A 21,737-nucleotide genomic window follows, 5' to 3' on the forward strand; every position below is an offset into this window, starting at 1 on the left:
GCAGGCTAATGTACTTTTCTGGTACAGTTTCTTTATCTGTACATCATATGCATATATACACACAATCTGGTGTGAGAGAGAACTCTGCCAGGAGGAAGCATAAGTCTGTGGAATTTATTTCTCAAGAGTAACTTCTGTTAATGCTTAGAGCCAGTAACTAGCACAATTACCTCTTTCAGTTCTGAGGTGCTAAAGAGGATGAAAAGCCTGACTTTTGTCAGGCTCTTGAATGAATGGCCTTAAGGCTGTTTTTAAAAGAAAAAATATTACAACTATTTCTTCACTTTGCAAAAACATTTATTTTCACCCACAAGACAAAACTGTAGACATAAACTAGGTTTTAAAACTATTGTTCTCCTGCTTGCATATATTCATAAAAGTGTTTTTTTTAAAAAAGGCCAGTTTTACAAATTATTAAAATGTGTATTTAAAAGTAAACATAATCTGTTTCTAGCATTTCACCCATAGGGAAAAATAGTAAATACAAATAACCATGGCTTCCTGTAAACTTTAATATCCAGCTATTTTTGTAGCTTCTTTTTCTTTTTCTCTGGTTCATTCTTGCTGCTTATCTCTGTAGACAGATTTGCAGGCACATCATTTCCTAGTATCTACAGTAAGAAAAGAATTAGAAGTCAGAACACTTTAAATCTATTTTAGTTTATACTATTCTGATAAAACTTTAGTTTACTTGTACAGGACTTTTTACAAACACTGTATCCCCTTCATAAAATTCTGATAGTAGTCATCTAAACAAGAGTTTAGATCAAGTAAAACCTGGAAAAAGATGAAATCCAAGCAGCAGCACCTCTCCTAAGTATACGGTCAGCAGTGCCTTATACATGCCACATTCTCAGTTGTTTGCTGTGCCTTAACAAATAATACTTATAAGGCAGGGGGTATGAGTGAAAGAGGTCACCAGGGGTCTTAAACCTAACAATTTCCATTTTGCCTTTAAAACAGTCACCACTGCAGTGTTTTCTGAAGAGCTGCTCCTGTCAAGCAGGCAAACGGTCATGGCTGGTGAGAGGAGGTAGCAGGCACCTCAGAAGCTTGATGGCAGGAAGCTGATCACTATGATTTTAATCCCAGGTTATACATTATGTGAAAGCAACAACAGCACATACTGGTGGAAGAGTCATTTAACTGCATTAGAGTAACACAGGCACCTAAACTGGAATATAACCCACTGCCATCAGCTGAAGGCTGGTTTTGGTCAGCTAATGATGGTAGCAGTAACTATGACCTGCTGAGGAGTATCAGGGGCCCTGAGAACAAATAACATGGTAACAATAAATTACCTTCAATGAGTTAATGTCACAAGAAGGCAGAGTCTGGGGTTCTAGGTGCAATAAAGGCCTGTTTCTTGGCACAACTAGTCAGAGAACCCATAAAAAGGGAAAAGCATCTCTTGCCTGGGGAACTGCTTACGAGGTTGCCCACAGAGCCAACCCCATAATACTGATTTTAGTGTACGTGCAATGCCATGGTAGAAGAAAAAACTCAAGCCTTAAAATGCAGTACATGAGCAAAAATAAGGAATTTTAAAAGAATATTAGACTCAGAATAAAAATGTCATTTATCAACAGAATTTCAAGGAACAGTTAAAGTCAGTAGAACGAGACTATCTACTGAACACAAAGATGTGTACCTCTGGGTGAAACAGTATTCAAGTTGTTAAACTGCTGGAAGCTTTGAATAGATAGAAAGGGAATGACCACTGTATGTGCATCTTACTCCTATACTCATTCCTCACCAGCAAGGAGGACTAGAAACTGATGGTTAAGGTGACAGTATTTTGCATTAACCAGCACAGCCATTCCTGTATCAAGGGATAATCTAAAATTAAGGGATTATCTAAAATTACTTGCTTCATTGTACAGCAAGGTCCTTCACAGAAATTAATACAAGAAGCAGAAGGGAAGGAAAATATTATCAGCTGGCATTGGCCTTATTTTGTGTCTATTTTCAAGGAACAAAGTGTCCCCCTTGGGGCCTGGACTCATTGCAACAGGAGTGTTCCTAAGTTACGCCCACAACAGCAGCTCTGACAAACAAACTCTAGTTGGTGAGCACAAGCAGCAGGCAGCTCAGCATGTTAATGCACAGCAGGACACAAGGCTTCTTTCTGCTACAGATTTCATTATCTACTCTCACTCTTTGAAATCATGAAGACTGCCTTCAACTCAAGTTAGTACAAAATATTTACATGTGTTGGGAAACAAATGATTCCTCAGAAGAAAAGAAATAATGATGTTTGACGACATAAACAAGGACTTTTTGCTTATTTTGGCTTCTTCTTTTTCCTCCATCATTATGGATAATCACCACAACCATCTGTTTACCAAAAAAAGTCACATGTAACATTGAAAGGACACAATCTTGTAATGGCAGGCAAAGCACTCAGCAAGCCTGAGGTGTATGCAACACCATCTGAAAACCCCAGTGGCCCAGATGCACTAAGCAGCTAGAATTGAAAAGTCTTAAGACTAGAGACATAGTTATTATGTTATAACAGTTCTTACAACATTATTAAGAGAGAATTTTTATATTGTGGAAGTTGTAAGAAAGGACTGTCATTTACAGGCAGCAATTATACAGCGTTTCCTTCTGAGCCACCCATTACAATTACACCATCATTCACTGGAGCAAAAAGAAGATTCCACTGAGTTTTGGCAGATTTTCAAAAGGGAGATTTGATTACAGAACCGTGAAATTCAAAAGTCATTACCTTCAGCAGATCATCATCTTTCCAATCAGTGGAAATACCCCTAATGGGCCCAGAAGGGAATTTTAATTTAGAGCCCTTTATTCTTTTCAACAGTCAGTGAAAGCAGATCCATGTTTTATTGAGAACAGATATGAAGCAATAGCTACAATCTGCTGCTAAATGATTATTTTCTTCCAGGTTAAATTTCAATTTTACCATCTGCTGAATTTTTCAAGATTACTGAAGGGTAATATGATTCTAAGAATCACAAATCTTGTGCCTTACCTTCGGTTCAACCAACACCATCCGAATTTTCTGATGTTGGATGTTGGAAGCATCTAACATAACGTTCACTTTAACTTTATCAAATACATGTAATGTTGTGTCTTCCACAGTAAGTGACGGTACCTGGAAGTTGAAATTTTATATAAATGGTAACTGCTTGCAATGTCATATGTTCTAATGTTACACATCAATAAAAACAAACACAAATTACTGTCCTGAATGTTCAGTGTCATAATTTGTGGTATATACATTTTTGCAGTATTAGTAGTATCTATTATAGAAACCAATTCCTGTCAGAACTTGTTTATTTAGACTTAGAAAACCATAGTGGCACTACTACTATAGATTAATAAATTTGCATTTAGAAAAGCCTCTCTTACCCTTCTAAATCCAACCAGAACAGATTTTAGTCATTGTGCTCACTTACCACGTAAAAAAATAAAGGTACTTAAGAACAAACCTTATGAAACATACCTCATTGTTGTAATCCAGTCTTGGTGTTGGTTTACCTTTTTCTTCAAAGAAGACTGTTCCTTCTAACCCATACTTGGGAATCAGGACCACAACTGCATTTTTTCTTACAAATAATATGTATGCATCTTCATTCACTACTCCTTTGCTTTTGAAGAACAGCTGTGACAAAAGTAGAATCCATGAATGAGAAAAAAACCCACTAGAGTATCTACCATTCAAGTGGTAGATGCCCCATCCCTGGGGACATTCCAGGCCAGGCTGGATGGGGCTCTGAGCAACCTGATCTAGTTGAAGATGCCCCTGCTCATTACAGGGGCGCTGGACTAGATGACCTTTGAAGGTCCTTTCCAACCCAAACTATTCTATGATTCGCTTCTGGATTACAAACACACTGGCTTAAAAAAAAATAAAAACATTCAAATACAAATCTATACTTAGTGATAATTACATACAGTATTTTGACAGCCAATTAAAAAATTCTATAAGCTGTTTATAATATTACTGTAGTATTAATAATTCATCATATTTATAAAAAACACAAAGTAAAAAGAACCCTCGAGATGCTATTATTCTTAATTTTTCAGAACCAGCAATGCAATGTTGAAGCTTTCCTCACAGTGGCATCCCTCATTCTTCATCATTCCTACAGACTTGATTTTGTGCTACAATGCAGTGTCCCCTCCCTCCTCACGTCTCAGAACTACTCACCTGTGTATGGAATGCAACTGATGCTCTTTGTGCATATTGAGCCATTTTATGTCGGTAATTGAGATTTTTACACATATCTGCTAGTTTATGTTTATCTGTAAGTTCTGGGTAAGTACTGTCTGCTCCGATGGCCACTGCCAAAAGTCGATGTACTATAATGTCAGCATACCTGCAAAGATGAGATTAAATGATCAATGGCATATCAAAACATAACTTTTAAAAAAGTTTGAGTATAATTTTGTTTTTAGAAATCTTATCGATCAAGAAGTTTTTTGTAATAATGACAGTCTGCTGATACATCCCTGTATTAATTCAAGATCATTCTCTTTTGATGACCAAAGGTACACTCTGCAGAGGCAGAATGAACTGTACTGGTTTTTAGAGAAATTATTTACTATGTTCTACCAATAGAGCCTGTATTGTTGAATGTTTAGAAAGAAGAAACAAAATTTTATTTTTGGTCTAAAGAATGATGTTTCACCATGGCAGCTTAAGCCACTCTCTCTTCCCTTTCCCATGAACTAGACAAATTTGGCACAGAATCCTATGTCAATGCCATTGATCTGCAAAGCATAATCATACTTGAATATTTATTAGAACTTCAGCCAGGAACTTTTTAACACATCTGTTAGCAATTAAAATTTACTCTTACGACTCCTAGAAGCTCCACAGATTATTCACACAAAGGCATAGGAATTTTAATCTACCTGTAAGAGATTTCAGTTGCAATGTTTCCAAGGAGCAAAATATGACTACAAATATTTTCCTCTAAACTTAAGACACTTCTTGGTTAAAAGAAAAAAAACAACTAATTTTCCAAGAGGTACGATTTCATTACAGCGCAACAGCTACAATAGCAAGTTTCAAACTAGCAAGGCTTTTAATACTTCAAAATTTTGAGGAGACTGTATTTAACACAACTTCCACCTGAAAAATGACTGGCCAACCTCGGCCTCAGTCTGTTACACTTATACAATGCTAACTGATCGCAAAGTGGATTTCTATGCTAGACATGCATTAGGAATGTATTTCTCTTATTTTTATGAGTCTTTAAAAAAATTTTATCAGAGCTTACCAGTTACAGACATTGCTTATATGAAGGTGGATCACCACGTAAAACCACTACTGTCTTTTAGTGTTTTATTTTAAATGGACAACACCAGAATTTAAAACAGAATTTCTTCACAAATATGTCACTTCTGGCTCACTGAAACCTTCATAAAAGTACCTTCTGATGGGTGAGGTAAAGTGGGTATAAATAGGTGAGGCTAAACCATAGTGATGAAAGTCATTATCCATTCCAGAGCAGAAATAAACAGCTTGCATCATGCAGCGAGTGGCCATAATTCTCAACAGTGTATTGAGATAGGGGAACGCTGGAGATTCAGCTTTGTCTAATGATTCAGCTAAAGCCTTTGCTGAATCTGTCTTAATTTCCAAATTCTGTAGAGGAAAAAAAAAAAAAAAAAAAAAAATCAGGTATTACTAGCAAACACCAGAGTATAAGTAGAAATCCATACTGAACTTAGCAACTAGCACAGGTATCACACCTAATAACTTAATGGAATGCCACTAGTACAAAAACAAACAAACACAACAACAAAACAAAGAAAAAACAAACAAACAAAACCAACAAAAATCCACCCATGCACGGATCCCTCCCTCATTATTGCTCTGTGCAAAAAATGAAAAGCTAAGGCAGTAGCCTAGGAATTCAGAAGAGACATCCATTCAGGACTAAGCAGCACTTTATAAATACTAACAAGTTTTTTATTTTCTTTGGTTTGATTTTTCTACTTCTTTATTGAATAAGTCAGAAGGGATAATTAAAAAAAAAAAAAATAAAGAAGTATTTATGCACACAAACATTCTCATTCAAGCACAATGCGAGCAGTAGTCAACCTTCTTGCATCTCCTCCACAAATTAAAATTTATATTTGAAAAAGTGATTTGTAAAATTACTACTGTATAACATTAAGTTTGTTCCTTGTTTGCCAGTGTTCCCTGATAAAAATTCAGGTAAAGTGAAAATAAATAATGCATTTTTATTTTCCAGTCACACCAAGTAAATTTCATCCCAAGATTAGTTCAATGTTCTTTCCTTGATGTACACCACTGACAACAAAGTAGGTCTAGAAAATCTAAAAGTCAAATTATGCTGTATCATGGTAAAATAATTACACAGTTACTTAAAAAGTGTAACAAAAATATAGCATATAAATAGCCAGTTATGATGGTCCTGTCAGAGTAGTAAAAAGCCACTTTGGTTTATTAAAAGAACGTTTGTCTATGTACAGGAACTTAGCTTCCCAAATAAAACAGTACTTGAAAAATAATTTTCAGAGTACAAATGAATTCATTATGATTAGTCCAGTTTTACAGCAGTGGAAAATGAAATGGTCTGGGTTTGGGCTCATCTATTAATCTTATTGATAGAATTTGGGAGTTTCTCGCTTGTAGAAAATAAAAGGGGGAAGGGAAGAGTTGAAGGGAAATGAAATAACAATGCATATCGCAATGTCTAGAAAGCTGACTTTTAAAAGTTTAGCTCAAATAAAAGAACCTGAAACTGGAAAGATCATTTTTCAGTTCAGACTTGTTAATTAAATCAGACTTGTTTCAGGCTAAATTAACCTCTAGTTGATTTAAGGAGAGGATGGAAACTACGAACACATGGGAACACATTTTCTTACTTCCTGACTTTAACAGAGACACATTATTTGATGTGACTGACCCATTTTTAAGTACATCAATAATGCATGTGATCTGAAGCCAAAACCTATCTCAAGAAAAAAAAAATTGGGGAAAAAAAAATCACATGTGGCTTGGAGAGGAGGAACATTCACAGGCACACAAGAGTTACACTACAAAAAACTGAAAGAGTGATCTGCTTTCTTTACCTAAGAAAGGGATTTTTAAAAGCACAAGCTTCTTCCTTTTATCGGCAGGCACAGATATCTTGTTACAAGTACCAACAATTTTAAAGTGTAGCTGTTAAGACTTTCAAAATACTGCTCTCCAAACCTTATTCTTGGTTAAGAGGCCAAACAGAGAGAAAATACAGCATTTTATAATTAATTAACTTAATTAGCATGGTACAAACTTGCCTGAGACTTTGCGGCCTTCACAAGGATGTCATAATTAGATGGGGGAGGAGCAGGATGTTTCCGGAGCAAAGCAAACTCTGGGAACTCATCGTAAATTTTTTGTGCTACAGAGACATTGGCAAGCAGCATGAACTCTTCAACCATGGAATTTGTTTCTCTATCAACATAAAATATTTTGTATCGTTAGAAAAGCATTAGATATTTATAGTGCCTAATGAAGAAACATTGCACCACCCTAATAACATTATATAACATTAACTAATGATTTTGAACATTTATACAATTAGGCAAACATTTTTAACACTAGAACAATTATTTTTTACTAAGTTTCAAATATAGAATGAGAAGGGAAAAAAAACCCTATTCTAAAATAACAAATCGTATTAAAAAATGTTCTTTAAAATGCCCTGGAAGACCCAAGAATAAGCCTCTTGGTTTCTTTCTAAGAGTACTGTTCAAATATTGTGTATATGTAGTCTGAAAGCACCACGCTGCATACCATGAAGCCGCAACAGTATACATAACCAAGAGTAGATTTTAGCACAGAAACTAAGTAGTAGGAAAGTAAATATCTAGTTTCAAAAATCAAATCAGTAGCTCTGTTTCTACAATCCCTTGGTAATACTGTCTGTATGACTTTACATATGTGCAGTAACAGCTCCGTTGTTCTTAAGGTTTCAGTAATCCATAACTCTAAGTTCTACTTTTTCTCCTTTGTTAATACCAGGAGAAGAGCATCCCAAAAAGACCGGTGGGATGTAGAGAGCTTGGTGCTTAGTGCTCCATTAAATTAGTAGTAAAGACTTAAATTCATATATGAGGCATACAATTCAAAACTTGCTTCATAAACAGTGCAGTAAAATAGAGAAATTATATTTTTTAGGATCAGGTTGCCCAGAGTTGTGGATGCCCTGTCCCTGGGAGTGTCCAAGCCCAGGCTGAGTAGGGCTTTGAGCAACCCAGTCTGGTGCAAGGTGTCCCTGCCCATGGCAGGGGGGTTGGACTAGATGATCTTTAAGGTCCCTTCCAACCCAAACCATTCTATGATTCCACGATTTTCCTGCACTATTACTTGAACTTTGTAAACTATTACGTAAACGTTGCTGCTTAAACATGCTTTTAATTCCCTCCCTGCCCTAAATTAACTAATTGAGGAAAATAAAAGGCATACTTGAGCTCCTTAGTCTGGAGATCAATAGGATCATGAGTTTCACTGTCCATATGGAAACGAACTTCTGGTGAGGAAAGCACCAAGGCTCTGGAAGACAGCAAGTGGTATTAACAAATTACAGTAAAGCAGAAACAGGAGCAGAGTTGCAAGCCTGTACACAACTCTGGGTTTATCATCAAACTGTAATTTAAAATCAGCAAAACTTTTAAAAATTAGCAAAATTAAAAATAACACTGTGAAATTAGTGTTCAAATTAGCAGAAATTATGATGCTGACATGTATCAGTATCAGATCCTAAAATTTCAAATGTTACTTCTCTGGTTGTGCTTTCATAATGACTACAAGAGATTCATATTGATTGATCTTGTGAAGGAAAAGTTAACATTTCAAGTTTGTATTTTTGGGGAAATGAAAACAGTCATTTTTATGCAAATCAAAATGGCAAAATACTTCTCATTCAAAAGATTTTCACTGGAAAAATGGACAAAGAGGACCATTACACAATTTGACAGCACAAAACAGCCAGGAAAAACAATAAAAAAGGGGGAAAAAAGGTAACGGGGACACTGCACGGTTTACCCATTATCAATTCTTCTCTTCTTCAGAATTTTTGCTAATTTGTTTAGTCCACGTAGGCTGATAGTGATATCATCATTCATAGTTGCTGAATCAATTCTCATCTGTGCTTCCGCATACGTAAGAGAAGCCTTGAAAAGGTTAAAAAAAAAAAGACATTATGATACATAACTCAATACCGGAAAGAAAAACATAGTTCTGTCTTGCAGATACCGCAGTTTCCTGTCAAAGTTGGTTCACAATAACACAAAGCTTTACATTCAACATCTAAATAAATGCATGTCATTCTCAAAGAAAAATGAACAAAACAATACAGATCTATGCAAGATACTAAGAAATACCAGGCATTTACAGTGTTTTTTTGTCCTGATCACAAATGTGTTTTATACATTGGAAGCCTAATTTTCAGAAATACATTAAACACCTACAAAGTCCAGTGAGTTTAATTGAAAATTATGTCTAGCTGGTATATACCAACCATGTCAAATATATTTATCAATACATTTATGCTTTTTAAATGAAGTATCATAACAAAGTAACCACATAAAAAACATTGCAGCCTTAGAGGTTTAAAGGTGCAGTGAAGAATACTTTTTTTATGTTTAGAATTTACACATCATTTTCTAATTCTAAGAAAATATAATCAATAAACAGAAAGAAGAAAACTTCATTATCAACTCTGTTGATTTTTTTTTTTTTTTTTTTTTTATAAAAAGGTCACCAGCTTTGTTTCAGAAGTATAATAACATGTATGTGACTAACCTTGGAATTAATAATACTCTTTGTAAATCTGGTTTTTAGAATTTCAGCCTTATGGTTCATCTCCCATATACATGAAAATGCAAGCCTATAAGAGGGAGAAAGACGGGAAATGTGTTAAAGTCCACATATAAACATTTGGAGTTTCTTGTCAGGATCTAGATATGAATCGTATACATATACCTGTCCACATTAGATCTCAAGGAGCATAAATTGGAACTAAGTAACTCTGGAACCATATCAATTCTCTGCAAAATAAAGAATATCAATAGTGACTAGTTATAACTATATATTTTAAATACGCTAAAAGCTTGGAAATAATAATAATTATTTTTTTGCTAAGAAAGCTGAAATTTCAGAAGGAAAAGTAAGCTACTTCAGAGGGAATTCATTCCAAGATTCACTTTAGTTATCAGATATTTATTAAGCTATTTCTGAAAAGAAACTGTGGTCTGTGAGAAATAAGTTAAAATAAGCACGACTAAGTGTACAGTTGTAATATGAATCACAGGAAACAATAAGAGATTTTGCTATCACAAGAAAAAACAATGGAAAAGGCAAAACCAGGTTAAATTTGTAATTCCAGATTGATATTAAAACAGTACTCCAGTTTCAGAACTACATGGTATTATCACATCAATCAGGAGTTGAAACGGATATTCTCTAGATAATGGTTTTAAAAAAAAAAGAAGAAAAAAAAAGTTCAAAAAGTTCTCTCTCTTGCTGTGCAGGCTGAATGACAGAAAGCACCTTCATTTTGATAGTCTTAGACAAATTAAGTGTAGCCCAAAGGAGTCTACTTATATAGAAAACCATTACTTTTTCACAGAGATATACTGTTGTTCCTCGTTTTGCTGACTCCTCATCCAAAGCATTTCCTGGGCGAATGAAATGACTGACATCTGCAATATGTACACCAACCTAAAAAACAAGCATCACATTGAAATTTTCACAAGTTTTTATTTGCAAGTCAATTTACCCATTCCCAGTTCCCTTCAGCAGCTCCTATATTCAGTAGTAGCAGGAACAGTCAAAACCTATCATACTGATATTAATAAAATGAGCAGTTGCAGCAATTATGCAAAATAAGGGCACGCGTACATTTAGTTGAAAGTTATACTCGTTACCAACGCAACTCTACTTGCCAGGCAGCTCAAATGGCCTCTCTCATCTTCTTCAAGGCTCACTGAAAATTTGGTTTTGCTTTTTTTGTTTGCTAGAACTTCTATTTCGGTACACTATGCTATTACAATCACAAATTAATTTATAACAAAGAAAACCGAACTAAATCAGATATAAGGGCGTAGAGAGCTGGTGTAAAGTCTAGCTTTTAAATACTTTTTTTTTTTTTTAAACAAAATTCTTATGCCTTGAGCAGTACAGCAGTAGCTTCACTTTTTCTATTTATTGCTCCTTATTCTAGCTGTAGATATCCATGTTTTTACTAAACTAAAAGAGTAAACAAACTGATTTTCATTTCCCATGCCAAATAAGCAGAAAGCGGGTGAATTTAGACAACATTAATCTCCCAGTTCTGACACTGATATAATGCAAAATCAAATCCCTTTACTACCCTCTCACAGTTGTGCAAAAAACATTGATTTGTTTTACAACAGATTTGTAGCTTTGCTCATGTCATTTACTACTACCAGTACCACACTGTTTGTAAAATAAAGGAAGAAGTAAATGAATAAATGACTGGCTTTATTAAAAAAAAAGAAACAATACCTCTATATTTCCATTTTCTACTTCTCTACAATGTAATGCATCATCAATATCTGTACAGCCAGGAGGATCAACACTACAAACACAGAGATGCCTTAGGTCCTCCCTGTATTTCATATCCTGAAATTAAAACAAAAAAAAGAAGTTGTTTTCAAGAACACCTTCCATATCCATGTAAAAATAATCGTTTAAGAAAGGCACTTTGCATAAGACTTTCCAAAGTAACTAAATATTTTCAGAGAGCTGCTTTTTTTGTCTTACATTAAAATTTGTAGTCGTATTTATTTCTAAGATAAAAGCAGACATGCAGTGACAGAAGAACTAAGATGGAAGATGATCAATTACTGAGAATTTTTCTGTTTTACAGCAAAAAGGAAGAGAAATAGAATAAAATCACAATCTCAGAATTAGCAGGATCAGGAATCAAAACATTTTAAGCAAAATTTTGACAGATGTCCAGCTGGACAAATTGTTTAAGATATGATTGCTCTCAATTAACTTTAGCTTTCTAAGGTTTAGATAGCTAGACAGTTGAAAGGAACTGCACACTTCAGAGGTATTTACCCTTGTATCATGGCTACAAAAAGATCTCAGATAGGTATCTTAGACTAGACAACCGACTTTTAGACAGCTAATTTATGCAAAGATCCCTCCTTCAGCTTCCACATTCAAAAGAAATACGAGTCGGTAATAAATTATAACAAAAGTAGCCCAGCTCAAAGAAATTAAAATACAAAAAATTCACAAACAAGAACACTCAGCCCAGCACAACACAAAACAAAAAACATTAGCCCAGCCCAAGATAAAAACATATCATGCTGACATTTTCCCACACATTATAAAGCAACCACTTCTTGTATTTAAGCTACTGAGGAGAACCTGAAGTTCACTAACAGCATTTAAAACATCTGCAAACACCAGTTTCTCTTTCTCTAACTACTGTACTGGATTATAGTGGGATATATGAAAGGCTCCTCAGATTATTTTAGCAATGACATAGGCTGTCACATTTAGTTACAAAGCTGTTTAACAAGATGAAAACCTCTAAGAGATGATCTTACAATTATTTGAACTGTAGTCTGCTTTGAGAAAAATCCTTTTTATATATTTTTAATGAAACCTGTAATATGGTCTTTATCTTAAAATTTCTATCCCTAAGAAACACAGTTTCGCTCAAAACCCAAAAACTTGCAGAGGCCTTGTTTCCAGAGGAAATCCAGCTGAAAGTCTACCCTAAAACAAAACGGGTTTGGACAACATTTTCCATCTTTTTTGGGTACAGTGGGATATCCAAGAATGTCACAGTTTGATGTGAAGGAGAAGGCAGAGTAATTACTACAAAAAAATTAAAGATTATTACCTGTTCTGTAATGCTCCATGGCATTTTTGGTAGGAAACTAAGGACACTCTGGGAGAAAGGTTGATGAGGGACATCATGTTCAAGCAAAAGAACTTCTGTCTCAGTCTCTTTGTCTCCAGCACTTCCCAAGTTCTTTACGAAATGACCCTGAGAAACAATATACATACAATGAAATATGTATACATGCACATCAAGCATTGTTTCCTCAAAAATAAGTATTTGAGACCATTATCTCATAGGTTATTACTTTATTAAGCTACACAGAAGGAGTAATCTCTCCTTCATTTAACTTTCTCATCTTTAGGAAAGAAATTAAATTTCAAACATTTAATTGATTAAGTCTGAACTTTGTGCTTCCCCCTCTCTTCCCAGAATGGCAGTAAATTTGCCATATTTAAGACTGTAAAAACTGTAAACATAGCAATTCATTTTTTATGGGAAAGAAAACACACTGTTGCATAAGCAGCAAAATTAATAATGTTTAATTTCTCTATTGGTTTGCGTTGTGCCACATACCCCACTTCCTAACTCTACATTAACTTTACTGCCTTTCTCATGTCTCTCATTCTCTCCAGTAATGCTGTCTTTATCTTAACACTCCTTCCATATATTCCAAATTCCTTTATTTTCTCTAAACATGGGTGAGACAGCTGTGCTCCCATTCATTACAAGCTATTCATTCCTACACAAGCCAACAGAAGCCTCTTTAAAACTCAGCGGTCAATACAAATTGAAGCTACTGTCCTCAGTTCCTCTTATATCCTTCTGTTTATTTACCAAGAACTTTTAAGAACTTAATTACCTGTAACTCTGCTCCACTGGCAATTTGACTGAATTTGGCCAATGTGTTCGAAACTACTTGGCAGGACAGTGATCAGTGTGCGGATGAGTAAAACCACAGCAAAAGGTTCACATATCTAGGAACCTGGACTAAAACAAGGCGGTCCCTACTTAGTCTAAATAAAGCACCTTAATTAGCACATGTATATTCATTGCAGAACCTGTGGACCAAGCTTTTTAAATATGATAACCCATATTCGTTTTTTTGTGGTAAGAGGAAACTAAATCATTTAAGCACTTCCTTAATTTGAACCGTGAAAGAAAAGTGCTTGAAGAACTTAAAATGCATGTCAACGCTTTTTCAAGTTACACAGTGTTGCAGGTAATAATACACATCTTACCTAATAAACACATAAAAATCAGACAGATAGAAGTTCAGAAGAGAACACTTAAACTTACATTAGGATACCTGGAATTCCTGGGCCAACCGTCAATAGCAACAATTATTCTTTGTCCTTCTAGTGTATCTGCTTGTCTTGTTTCTATTCGAATGCGAGGAATTCTGCGATCAGCTGGTGTAAACAAATGGCGCCGTGCCTATCAACAGCCAGAAAAAGGAGCAAATAATTTCTGAGTAAAGGAAAAAAGAAAATATGCACTTACAATAACTTGATTACTCCCTCACCTCTTTGATCTGTGATTTGGAAAGCATGCCACAAAACGGTCGCCAGTTTCGTTTTATAATGCCCACTACTCTTCCTGTAGGTCTCAGCATGTCCTTGCTAACAGAAGTCTTCAGCTGGTGGAAAACACAGAGGTTAAAAACACCAAAAATGTTTGAGCGCACATTAACATGTCTGACTACAGCATGTATCTCAAACCTTGGTGGTAACAACCTATGCGTCACTATAAGGCCATAAATTCTATTGTGCCTTCATAAAGAGAACTATGTCTCCCTGTGCTTTGCACGACTTTTAAGATCTTTACTGTGCAACATGACTACTTGGGTGGCTTTGTTTTCTAAATGAACATTGTTTCAGAAAAACAAAGAACAGCAGAAAAAGACTCTAAAGAGATGCTACCTTGTTCCACTGTTTCTGCTTACTCCACAACTACCACCATTTTCTTTTCCAAGCTATTATTATCATTTTAGAAGCCCTTTAATGTTGCTTGAAAGTTCTCCGGTAATTGTAAACACAGTTATTAAAATCATTCCCATGGAATTTAGGGGGAAGATCATGTGTCTAAATGAATGCAATTATTTGCTGGACAGAGTATACATGGGTGCGCACTGCACGCACATTAAGCAGAATGCAAGATGCTTTAGAATATTTTACAACTGTTTCCAAATGTATGCATTGCCTATAAAAGCTGACTGTCACTGTGATACAACATCTGCTCCTATTCTAACAAATCCTAATCTGCACATCAATATATGGCTATTATGACTTGACTACCACTCAATAACTTTTAGATTTATTAACAAAGCTAATATGGGAATTTCTGATTAGGATTTATTTATAATTTTTAAAAATATCTGTTTTATACATATTCACATATTTAATGCAACTTTAGGACTATAATTAAGTTTTCTAATTTCCATATTCACAATAGCTTTTATGAGTCAGTATAAAAACATATATAAATCTAAAGCCTAACAACACTGGCAGGCTATTGCAGATTTCATGTTTCTCTTAACGTGAGTTAAGTAAAAAATTATTTATTTCATACAATGTTTTCTTTCTCCTCTTCATTTTCAATGTCATCTTCATTCTGGCCATCATCCTGTAAAACCACTGAGGATGGTGCCACCCATTCATCTTTTGCCAACAACTCCACAGCTACAATATCTTCATGAACTGCTCGGTTTAAATGTTTCAGTCCTTGTATAATTATCTGGAATTTTTAGAAAACAAAAAATGAAAATGCAATGGAAGACACAAATCAACCCAGTATAATAGAAGAGTATCCACGTATAACAGGTTCTGCACTCTAAAGAACATTTTATGGAATGTTCCTGAGGCATCTTCTTTCTCTGCCTAGGTTTCTTTCAGTACTGATAATATTATTTCCAATTGCCTCTATAAAAATACTATGCTTTCCGCAGACTTTTTAAGACAATCCTTCTATTTTCGCAAGCTACAGGACTCCACAGACTACTGGAAGATAGGAATAAAAAACACCAAGAGCCAGAGAAGCACCTCCAGTTGCCACCACAAAGAGGGAACAAGGACGCAACTGCTGCTCCTTAGAAACAGCATCTGTACAACTACACCAACAGCAAATCCAGCAGGCCCAGCTGGGTTAACTGCTCAGAGGGAACAGCCACTCTACTCATCACCAGGCATGAAAATAGCAGGGAAAACAAGGCAAGAGAGCCCCAAAAGGGCTCACCACAGTTCTGCTAAAAATCCTCCCACAAACTCATTTTCATCATATATTTCAAACTAATTAAAAAAAAAAAAAAGTGTTATATTTGAGTCAATTGAAAAACTATTAACAACTGGGATTCAACTTTATTTTATCATTACTTTATCAAAGTCACAAATTATCATTTTGAACACATTATTCTCTTTTCAAAAAGAGCATAGTCAACATTTCAGTAGTCTATACCCATACAAATAAACAAACAAAAGCAAAGTAAAAAAGTCAGAAAAACATGGAAGAGGAAAAATTAGTAAAATGCTCCTTTCTAACAATATACATCACCATGAAAGAACTATATTTTAAGTCATTACTGAGGTTAATTAGAGTTCACAGCATGAAGTCAAAATGAAAAACTTACCTCTTTGTTTTCTTCAGCATCTCCATGAACCCAAACGGTAGCTTCGAGGTAATTATCTCTGCTTGCTCTGTAAGTTCCTTGGACGTAAATACCAGATTTTATTCCTTGCTGCAGTTTGCTAAGAGGAATATGTTCTGGAAAAATTATTTTTCCACTTTCTATTTCTTTCTTTAATTAGCAAAAAAAAAAAAAAAAAAAAAGGACATTTTCAGTCTTTTGTATTCATAACTATTCCACAAAAGCAAGCTCAGGAACATGACACTGAAGCTAGCAAACTCTTAAAATTTAACTATCTGTAGGTATGAATATGCACACAATAATGAAAAACTACTATTAAGAAGTATTTTTCTAATGAAGCATAAAAAGCATATAGAACACAGAAACACAGTAATTCTAGGAATGCCTCCTTTTCTTCTCTTGTTTGCCTGCAGTTACTCAAAAAGATACCGTGCAAGTGACATACTATTTTACATTGATTTGAATATACTGACTACACATACACTTAGTGAATAAAATATTTGCAAAGTACTACATAGTAAAGAGTACAGCACACAGTGTAAGCATATACTGTAAGCTATATGGAAGATTATGAAAACACATGACTGTCTCAGAACTTTGGAGCAGCTAGTTAACAGCAATGAACTACAGCTAACTACTGAAAAGATCAGCTGAGCTCTCCACTTTCTTCCCACGCCTGCATGTCCCACTCCATTCTGTTAGAACAAGCTGATGAAATCAACCTTTCCATTTTTTTGTGGCGTTAGTTTTCAGCTATATCAAACTTATATGAAAATCTAAGTCTGGTTACTGACAAACATAAAGCACAAGGAAACAGAAGAGGATGTAGCTCATCTTAGAGCTGCAGTCTGCGCTTATATCAACTTAACTGACAACAAGAATCAGAACTTTTGATAGAAAACACTTTCAATTAATAATAAGTTAACAAAAAGTTTCAAATAATAGACAGAAAATAAAGATCTAAATGGTCTGCAATACATACTTTTGTAGTTTTCATCTTGTTTCCCTTGTTTCTAATATTTATACACCTTCTTTAACCAAGTGTTATTACTCTTATCTTCGTATCAGTTACCTAAAGCAACTGACTTTTTATAAATAACTAGATACCTACTAATCAGCCTACAGGCAGCAGTTTAAAAAAGGTGCAATATTTCTTGTCAAAAATTTATATTGCCAAAATGGTGTAAAGTCCAGAGTCCTCATATTCTAAACTGATGCTAATAGCCTGACATATGTTGTCCAATAATATACTGCAAACCATTTGCAATTCATTTTATAAAAAGAAAATAAAAACATACCCCTTCATCAGATACACAAGCAAGACGATCTACAAGATCAGGATTAGCTACCAAGCTTTTTATATACTCCTCACCTACAAAAGTACACACATAAATATTTATGCAACAGATGCACAGAGATTTAGGTATGAAGACATACTGATACAGTTTATCTGAGCAATAAATTAAACATACATCCCACTTCACTTACATGTATAAGCAGTTATCCCTTCCTCTATAGCTTTCTCTTTATTAGCTCTGTCATTTGTTAAAAAGATAACTTGAATCTTCTCCTCATCCTCTATTTTCTTCAAGTGTTCATTGTACCATTTTACTGCTACCCGAATGGCTCTGTCATTGCGGTCATTGGAAGATTCTCCTTGCTCTTGCTCTATGTATGTTTCTCTAAATAAATTTCAAGAGAGGGCAGAATTTAAAAAAAGGGGGGAAAGAAAACAAAGCAAATCCCAATATCTATCCATACTTAAATCTTTTTTCAGAAAAATAAGATCAAGACTGCAAGGTCAAAAGAATCATTGCTGTACCAATTCTTATAATGCATAACACTCTGCAGGCCACTGAAGGGTCAGGAGACAGAAGGGTAAAGAAACATAGGAAGGAAGTATTAACTTCTAGCACAGCTTTCCCACTGACAATTGAAGAGGACTGCATTCAAGATGATAGAGCTATGGAATCAAGATTCCTAGAACTACAATACTGCAGTATTGGAAACTACTTCTGAGCAAAAATAAAGGTAAATTAATTGCATCTTCATGTCTTAAAACTTTCTGTTTTACATAGCTGACTAACAGATTCTTGAACTCTGCTACAGACTGAGCTGGGAATATTAATAAAGCACTGGAATATGCTTAAAAGGGACAGTAAACTGGAAAAGCATTAATCCATTCCTCAAGTAAACACTCTTGTCTGTAAACTTTACTCAATATTCTAACCACATTTTCATAATATATGTGCTCATCCTAAATATAAACCAGAAAAGCTCCTGGAACATGCAACTATTTCCCGATAGGATCCCTTAGAAGAATACAATCCTATGCACCTCAGTCTATTTTTTTTTCCTAGTTCATATGTTCCAGTTCTTTTTCCATGTATTTTATTAGAAATCAGTACAATTTTGTTACACCATATTCCATACCTTACCTATGATGTTCATTGGTGAAAGAATAGAAATGTTTTTCAGGGTTTTGAATCACGTCCCTAATTCGCTTGTATACTGGTGCGCTCCGATTCCTGACTTCTTGTAAGACTGTCTGTAGCACAATGACATTCTTAATAACAGGATCTTCGAGTATATCAATCTAAGGAACAAAATGGAAATTAATCAAAATTGTTGTTTAATTCTATCCAATAACAGGACTTCAAATGTTTGTTTGGTTAATACGTAATGAGTGTGCACTACTGCCTTTTTCTCTCACTGTTGGAAAACTGAACAGTATATTAAGCTGCTTCCCCCTGTTTGTGGGCAAAAAGTTCAAATGGGATTTTGTAGCTTGTGACCTGAATTTTGCTGGAATCAAGATAAGGACTTCTTGTGACTTCCACCAAATTCAGCCTCAGTGTATGCAGGATACCAATCAAATTTAAGGCTAGGTGTACACAAGAAATTTTGTTTACATAAGATGTGTTCTTGTAAATTTTAATCTTTATAAACAAAATATATCTACACACAATCTGACAGTAAACCAATCTAATTTAAAGGCTGTCTGGTGTATGTCTTTGAGGGCAACACAAACCATAAAATAGCATCTGATCACTGTTACACAGCTAATACAGACGTGCCTGTGGATGTGTAAGCTAAAATTCTCCAAAAACAATCCCACCCTTGCACTGCAATTTTAATTTCCACAGATTCTAATCAATTGGAATTCTGTTAACTACTCTTCACCTTTTCAAAGACTTTTTTTTTTTTTTTTAGGAAATTTGTTCATAATTTTTCAACACTTTTCTGTGTCAACTCCTAACAGCTGTGGTGTGCAAGAGAGAAAAATGTATACCAAAAATCTATGCTCCTGTCAGAAGAAAAAAGTAGGCTTAATTTTCTAAGCTTGTGGCAATGAACCGGGCAAGCCTATCTCCAAAATGATACAGCAATAAGGCTCTAGAGGGAATGGCTAAAAGAATTACAAAAGCAATGCCAGACCAAGGTTCTCAGCACCTAATGTTTAGATGACCTAAAAGATTTAGAGCTATGTTCATAGGGCAAGAAATCCAGTATTATTCTATGGACAACTGAATTGTCAGGTCAAGTCTTACTGTTGCAATCCTGCTCCAGTTGCTAGGCAAAACCCCTTTCCTACTGTTACCAAGACTTCCTAATTCCCCCCTGCTCCACTTCATAGCAGTGTAGCCTGACACACAACCTGAGTGGTCTATAGTATGTGTATGTGAACTTTGTCAACAGACACCAAGATGTCCATGGGTAACAGGCTGAAAACATTCCTTGACTTGCTGCTTTGGGAAGAAAATTTTTACTTACAACTTTTAGGATGAGTACCTACCAAAACTTGTGAGTGTTGTGCCCCTCTCCTGAGTAATTACTGTTAGGATTCATTAATTACTTCCAGTTTCTAGTTTCTGCACAGAGCTATGCTACTTTCTACAGATGTGTCCAAAAGAAAATAAATTAAAAAAAAAGCCAAACATCAAGCTTGGGAATTCACTGCCTCCCAGACTGGAGCTCTACTGTCTGCACTGCTCAGACTCAAGTCTTTGCACAACTAGTGATGGGCTGCAAAGTAAAATTCATCCCATGCTACCAGAGTTGTATAGGGAATGATTTTGAGGCCTCCACTCATTACCTGTAAACAACATCACAGTTTAAAGAACCTAAACTTACAACAGGAAATTGAGGTTGGCAGGAAAATTCAGTGACCATCTGGAGATCCCAATCACTGCTTCAAGGTCTGCTCACTCTCCTTGTATGACTTTCTATACCCATATCAGGCCACGACAAATAAACACAAAAACCCTGCTGTTTCTTTATTCCTATCGTCCAGGCAGCAAAACATAAAACCTAAAACATAAAGCCTAAAACCAGGCAGGCCTCGGTGATCACAGAATGTTCGGGATTGGAAGGGATCTCAAAAGATCATCTAGCCCAATGCCCCCGCCCAAGCAGAACACCCAGATGAGGTTACACAGGAATGTGTTCAGCTGGGTTTTGAATGTCTCCAAAGAAGGAGACTTCACAATCCCCCTGGGCAGCCTGTCCCGGTGTTCTGTCACCCTCACTGTGAAAAAGTTTCTTCTTCTATTTAAGTGGAACATCCTGTGTTGCAGATTATACCCACTGCCCCTTGTCCTATCATTGTTTGCCACCGAGATGAGCCTGACTCCATCCTCGTGACGCTCACCCTTTACATATTTATAAACATTAATGAGGTCACCCCTCAGTTTCCTCTTCTCCAAGCTAAAGAGACCCAGTTGAAGGCCTCCTCAGTAGCTGGCAGGGAAAGAAAAGGCAACCCATGCAGGGTTCAAGTAGACATAAGCAACACCGGGAAGATCTACGCCCGACAGCACACCGCTAAACCCGCCCCCTCCAGGAGCGACGCCTAAACCCCACGGCTAACGGGAGCAGAGTACCTCACACCCACACGGATTCAATCAAGGTTGAAGCGGGGGGCACGGCCGGGCCCAGAGGAAAGGCCCTACCCGGCGCCCAGGCGTGTGTCTCCGCTGCAGCAGCGGCCGCTCACCTGGTGCAGGAGCAGGTTGGTGTCGGGCAGAAGGTAGTGCGGGCCGGGGCAGAGGCTGCTGGCGGCACCGCTGGGTCGGGCCTCCAGGCCGAGCCCAGGCCCGGCGGGGCGGGGGGGGCAGCGGCCGCAGCCGGCGGCGCCGCATGGGATGTCGTCGCGCAGGTAGTGCTCGCGCACCACCTTCACCACGGCGCCCGCCCGCGTGCGCTTCAGGAACATCCGCGAGGTTAGCATGGCGCGCGCCACCGCCGCCTTCCCGGCATGCACCGCGGGAAGGGACGGA

General features: G+C 36.3%; 1 protein-coding gene across 1 annotated transcript; it reads right to left on the reverse strand.

The window, feature by feature from the left end:
* Nucleotides 1-275: 275 nt before the first annotated feature.
* DIS3 (DIS3 homolog, exosome endoribonuclease and 3'-5' exoribonuclease) lies at nucleotides 276-21,735 on the reverse strand. Its single transcript, XM_065831546.2, has 21 exons — nucleotides 21,455-21,735; nucleotides 18,897-19,054; nucleotides 17,947-18,140; nucleotides 17,757-17,830; nucleotides 16,441-16,608; nucleotides 15,387-15,551; nucleotides 14,341-14,454; nucleotides 14,115-14,252; nucleotides 12,876-13,022; nucleotides 11,519-11,635; nucleotides 10,610-10,711; nucleotides 9,974-10,038; nucleotides 9,794-9,878; nucleotides 9,035-9,162; nucleotides 8,456-8,542; nucleotides 7,285-7,441; nucleotides 5,406-5,620; nucleotides 4,178-4,346; nucleotides 3,470-3,628; nucleotides 2,996-3,118; nucleotides 276-611 (listed from the first exon to the last, which is right to left on the reverse strand). The coding sequence occupies exons 1-21, from the start codon at nucleotides 21,686-21,688 to the stop codon at nucleotides 522-524; spliced, it is 2,889 nt and encodes a 962-aa protein (XP_065687618.2). The 5' UTR covers nucleotides 21,689-21,735; the 3' UTR covers nucleotides 276-521.
* Between the last annotated feature and the right edge of the window lie 2 nt (nucleotides 21,736-21,737).

Source organism: Patagioenas fasciata, chromosome 1, assembly GCF_037038585.1.
Source record: "Patagioenas fasciata isolate bPatFas1 chromosome 1, bPatFas1.hap1, whole genome shotgun sequence".
In the NCBI taxonomy this organism is placed as follows: Eukaryota; Metazoa; Chordata; class Aves; order Columbiformes; family Columbidae; genus Patagioenas; species Patagioenas fasciata.